At 39.7% G+C, this 6307-nt stretch overlaps 1 protein-coding gene across 1 annotated transcript; it reads left to right on the forward strand.

The window, feature by feature from the left end:
• Positions 1-1001: 1001 nt before the first annotated feature.
• Positions 1002-5891, forward strand: LOC307170547 (uncharacterized protein; the record flags this gene model as incomplete). Its single annotated transcript, XM_079891670.1, has 13 exons — positions 1002-1236; positions 1333-1476; positions 1733-1861; positions 2061-2155; positions 2591-2942; positions 3039-3182; positions 3439-3567; positions 4286-4380; positions 4535-4576; positions 4776-5127; positions 5224-5367; positions 5626-5754; positions 5818-5891. 13 exons carry the CDS (start codon positions 1002-1004, stop codon positions 5889-5891), a joined length of 2064 nt encoding a protein of 687 aa, XP_079747796.1.
• Between the last annotated feature and the right edge of the window lie 416 nt (positions 5892-6307).

A 6307-nucleotide genomic window follows, 5' to 3' on the forward strand; every position in this document is an offset into this window, starting at 1 on the left:
AAGTGCGTCCTTCTTTGCCTGACCACGAGCCTTCGCAGAAGCAAAGTCCACAAACACCTGAAGAAGAGCCGACTCCAGCCAAAGATGCGCTTGAGAACGAGCCAATGGTGTGTTACACGGAAAAAAAGGCCAGCGCCGCTGCGTTATCTGGGATCAAGCCGACAGGTAACTGTCTGAGGAGATTAATACTAACACTAACTCACATGTATGCAGAGATGTGTATGTGTATGATACATGTAGATGTCAATGTCAGCCTGTGTCCTGATTTTATTTGTAATCCTCACACTGGTTGGTTCCTCGCCTGATCTCCACAGGTGTGATTAGTGATAAGCAGATCAGTCTTCCAGTCTTTCCAGGATCCTTTGACTCTCTTTATGAAGTGGGAAAGAAACTGGAATCGGGACCCCATGGCATTGTCCATGAAGGAATTCGAAAATCAGATCTCACACAAGTATGTTGCTCTTTCGGGAGACAGCAAACTTTTTGCCTCTTGTTTCCTTCTGTGTTTCGAGTCCTGACATAAACATCAGTGCTTACAGTTTTGATCAAAACATGCTTTAAAAAAGATTGTAGATTATCATGTAAACAACAAAAATGAGTCAGTTCACTTACGTAACTTGCAAATATTTTCTTTATTTTTAAGGTGATCATCAAATATGTTAAGAAGGGCCAGTTTGATTTCGACGTAAGTTGACACAATTTTGTTCTTCATGAAAATGACTGATGTAGACAGCATAAGATAAAACTGAAATAGACAATCAAAGAAGCATCAGTTGTAAAGTACATGTGAAGTTCATTGATTTGTTCTTGAATTTCCCTCCCTCTTTAGTCAGGAGGTTTGAGGTTAGGAGTCAACTAACCCTTTGGTCAATCTCTTCTTTCAGATTGGGGATTCCAAACCTTTGTGTCGAGAGGCAGCTATAATGCTGATGGTGGAACATAGCGACCATGCCGTAAAGTTATATGATTGGATTGGCATGAAAGATCACGACATCCTAATTATGGAACATCCAGGTGCCAGCACAACCTTGTGTGATTTCATCAAAGCATACAGAGGTGGTCTGTATGAAGACGAAGCACAAGACATCATGAAGAAACTCATCACTGCGTTACGGCACTGCAGTGAACAGAGTGTTTATTATAAACACCTCAGTCTGAGAGAAGTACTCATCAACCCAGACACCAGGCAGATCAAGTTATCCGGCTTTCACAGAGCACTGTCCATCAGAGAAACACGTGAGCTTGCTTTTTGACCACAAGTCACTGATTTATTATGCACAGGATATGGAAATAAGGGTTTTTTACTGAAAACTGAAAACTTACTGCTTACAGGAAAAGGCGATAGTAAATCAACAGAAGAGAGGAGAATTCACGCTTTAATGGCAACAAACAAAGGCTTGCACAGAGTGCTGAAGGGGATGGTCAAAGGAGAATCTCTTCTGAAAGTTCTTCGTAACAATACAGACGTGTCCAAAGGTGAGACCAAAAACAAGAAGGAAATGGAAATAGCATTGCTTGAAAACATGTAAAGCTCTTACACAAGTGACAGTAAAATTACCTTGATGACAAACAAGAAAAGTGTAAAACAGTGGATTGACAGTGAATGTTTAGCCGTGAATAAATGTTCATGGGCACCCAGAGAATGCCATAGTAACAGCAACATTACCGTACATAAACTACATATCTCAAAACCAAACAGGACTAATCAGCTCTCTTCTGAAAACTTTTACAGGATGCCTGGATCTACTTCGGAAACTTCGTGACAGAGAGTCAGGGATCACCTTACAGAACATTTTAGACCATGACTGGTTTAAAGAAACACCAGAGCCGACAGATGCAGTCGAGTCCGAGTCGACAGACGGTGAGTCTCGAGTTATTACCTCTCTGAATCATGTCCGCTTCAGCCTGATGTTTCTGATGTTAGGCAACATGCAGAAAGTAAACATCATGCATGCAATTTTCCCCGAAGGACTGGATCGCAGCAGCAGGGATGTGTAAATAACAGTGGGACACATGGGGGTGTGCGATATCACAATATCATGCTGTTGTGTGTTTTCCAGGATCCTTTGACTCTCTTTATGATGTGGGAAAGAAACTGGAATCGGGACCCCATGGCATTGTCCATGAAGGAATTCGAAAATCAGATCTCACACAAGTATGTTGCTCTTTCTGGAGACAGCAAACTTTTTGCCTCTTGTTTCCTTCTGTGTTTCGAGTCCTGACATAAACATCAGTGCTTACAGTTTTGATCAAAACATGCTTTAAAAAAGATTGTAGAATATCATGTAAACAACAAAAATGAGTCAGTTCACTTGCTTAACTTGCAAATATTTTCTTTATTTTTAAGGTGATCATCAAATTTGTTAAGAAGGGCCAGTTTGATTTCAACGTAAGTTGACACGATTTTGTTCTTCATGAAAATGACTATTATGTAGACAGCATAAGATAAAACTGAAATAGACAATCAAAGAAGCATCCATTGTAAAGTACATGTAAAGTTCATTGATTTGTTCTTGAATTTCCCTCCCTCTTTAGTCAGGAGGTTTGAGGTTAGGAGTCAACTAACCCTTTGGTCAATCTCTTCTTTCAGATTGGGGATTCCAAACCTTTGTGTCGAGAGGCAGCTATAATGCTGATGGTGGAACATAGTGACCATGCCGTAAAGTTATATGATTGGATTGGCATGGAAGATCACGACATCCTAATTATGGAACATCCAGGTGCCAGCATAACCTTGTTTGATCACGTCAAAGCAGGCGAAGGTGGTCTGTATGAAGAAGAAGCACAAGACATCATGCAGAAACTCATCACTGCGTTACGGCACTGCAGTGAACAGAGTGTTTATTATAAACACCTCAGTCTGAGAGAAGTACTCATCAACCCATACACCGGGCAGATCAAGTTATCCGGCTTTCACAGAGCACTGTCCATCAGAGAAACACGTGAGCTTGCTTTTTGACCACAAGTCACTGATTTATTTTGCACAGGATATGGAAATAAGGGTTTTTTACTGAAAACTGAAAACTTACTGCTTACAGGAAAAGGCGATAGTAAATCAACAGAAGAGAGGAGAATTCACGCTTTAATGGCAACAAACAAAGGCTTGCACAGAGTGCTGAAGGGGATGGTCAAAGGAGAATCTCTTCTGAAAGTTCTTCATAACAATACATACTTGTCCAAAGGTGAGAGCAAAAACAAGAAGGAAATGGAAATAGCATTGCTTGAAAACATGTAAAGCTCTTACACAAGTGACAGTAAAATTACCTTGATGACAAACAAGCAAAGTGTAAAACAGTGGATTGACAGTGAATGTTTAGCCGTGAATAAATGTTCATGGGCACCCAGAGAATGCCATAGTAACAGCAACATTACCGTACATAAACTACATATCTCAAAACCAAACAGGACTAATCAGCTCTCTTCTGAAAACTTTTACAGGATGCCTGGATCTACTTCGGAAACTTCGTGACAGAGAGTCAGGGATCACCTTACAGAACATTTTAGACCATGACTGGTTTAAAGAAACACCAGAGCCGACAGATGCAGTCGAGTCCGAGTCGACAGACGGTGAGTCTCGAGTTATTACCTCTCTGAATCATGTCCGCTTCAACCTGATGTTTCTGATGTTAGGCAACATGCAGAAAGTAAACATCATGCATGCAACTTTTCCCGAAGGACTGGATCGCATCAGCAGGGACGTGTAAATAACAGTGGGACACATGGGGGTGTGCGACTGAAGGGTTACAAATTTAAGAATCTATTTCAGATATACTTCCCTACATAACATCACGGTGAAGAATGCTGATTTTAGCTTTTAAGGTTAAGATCTCAGCAAAGTTGCAATTCCTGTTCTCTCCTTATTGTCTTAAATGGCTCTTGAAGCCCCAGTTTCACTCAGACTGATGGGATTAGCACACGAATGATTCACTGAGAATCTCACCTTTTGTTCTGCAAATGGCTTTTGGACCCAAATGGCTCTTGGAGCCTTATGCTGATTGAATTAGGATTGGCCAGACCCTCAGTCTAGGGTGTTACCTAAACCTGTTACATGCTTTGTTTGAATTTGTCTCCACCTTCAAAAGTCCCTCCTCCTAAAATGCCTATAAGATACCATGTAAAGTTCCCATAGTTAGATTATGTTGGATTCCTGCAGCCACGTCAACGCGAAGTCCTCAATAAAGAATAACTTTGTTTGAACGTGATCCCCAACGCATCCTGGTCTGCTTTGAAGAAAGAAAAACTTTACAACAGATATCACAATATCATGCTGTTGTGTGTTTTCCAGGATCCTTTGACTCTCTTTATGAAGTGAGAAAGAAACTGGAATCGGGACCCCATGGCATTGTCCATGAAGGAATTCGAAAATCAGATCGCACACAAGTATGTTGCTCTTTCTGGAGACAGCAAACTTTTTGCCTCTTGTTTGTCTTTTTTATTCAAAACATGCTTTAAAAAAGATTGTAGATTATCATGTAAACAACAAAAATGAGTCAGTTCACTTACGTAACTTGCAAATATTTTCTTTATTTTTAAGGTGATCATCAAATTTGTTAAGAAGGGCCAGTTTGATTTCGACGTAAGTTGACACAATTTTGTTCTTCATGAAAATGACTGATGTAGACAGCATAAGATAAAACTGAAATAGACAATCAAAGAAGCATCAGTTGTAAAGTACATGTGAAGTTCATTGATTTGTTCTTGAATTTCCCTCCCTCTTTAGTAAGCAGGTTTGAGGTTAGGAGTCAACTAACCCTTTGGTCAATCTCTTCTTTCAGATTGGGGATTCCAAACCTTTGTGTCGAGAGGCAGCTATAATGCTGATGGTGGAACATAGTGACCATGCCGTAAAGTTATATGAACGGTTTGACATGAAAGATCACGACATCCTAATTATGGAACATCCAGGTGCCAGCACAACCTTGTTTGATCACGTCAAAGCAGGCGAAGGTGGTCTGACTGAAGCACGAGCAAAAGACATCATGAAGAAACTCATCACTGCGTTACGGCACTGCAGTGAACAGAGTGTTTATTATAAACACCTCAGTCTGAGAGAAGTACTCATCAACCAATTCACCGGGCAGATCAAGTTATCCGGCTTTCACAGAGCACTGTCCATCAAAGAAACACGTGAGCTTGCTTTTTGACCACAAGTCACTGATTTATTTTGCACAGGATATGGAAATAAGGGTTTTTTACTGAAAACTTAAAACTTACTGCTTACAGGAAAAGGCGATAGTAAATCAACAGAAGAGAGGAGAATTCACGCTTTAATGGCAACAAACAAAGGCTTGCACAGAGTGCTGAAGGGGATGGTCAAAGGAGAATCTCTTCTGAAAGTTCTTCGTAACAATACAGACGTGTCCAAAGGTGAGACCAAAAACAAGAAGGAAATGGAAATAGCATTGCTTGAAAACATGTAAAGCTCTTACACAAGTGACAGTAAAATTACCTTGATGACAAACAAGAAAAGTGTAAAACACAGTGGATTGACAGTGAATGTTTAGCTGTGAATAAATGTTCATGGGCACCCAGAGAATGCCATAGTAACAGCAACATTACCGTACATAAACTACATATCTCAAAACCAAACAGGACTAATCAGCTCTCTTCTGAAAACTTTTACAGGATGCCTGGATCTACTTCGGAAACTTCGTGACAGAGAGTCAGGGATCACCTTACAGAACATTTTAGACCATGACTGGTTTAAAGAAACACCAGAGCCGACAGATGCAGTCGAGTCCGAGTCGACAGACGGTGAGTCTCGAGTTATTACCTCTCTGAATCATGTCCGCTTCAACCTGATGTTTCTGATGTTAGGCAACATGCAGAAAGTAAACATCATGCATGCAATTTTCCCCGAAGAAATGGATCGCAGCAGCAGGGATGTCTAAAGTGAAAGCAAATATTTGAGAGAATAATACTCAATACAATATAAAACTCAAAACTAAGTATTTTGAACACCATGCTAAGTATACTTGCAACCAGACTAATGATCAGTATACTCAAGTGTGTTAATGATAAGTTAACTTGAAGTGTGCTATTTTGAAACAACTAATTTTGTACTAAGTATATTTTAGTAGTAATTAAATTGTAGTAAAGCATAACTTTAAGTTTATTCAGTGTACTTTTGTTTACTAAGTTGGAACAACTTTAAGTATACTTAGTATACTTTAGGTATATGCCTATGTAGGGACTAATTACATGCTTGATTAAAGTGTTAAAGTAAATATTAAAGTGTACTGTATATGTGTTACAACAAGTAGGCTACATTACAAATTCATTATGAGTGTCTTCGAAACATACCAGA

Source organism: Squalius cephalus, assembly GCF_949319135.1.
Source record: "Squalius cephalus genome assembly, chromosome: 13".
NCBI classification, from domain to species: Eukaryota; Metazoa; Chordata; class Actinopteri; order Cypriniformes; family Leuciscidae; genus Squalius; species Squalius cephalus.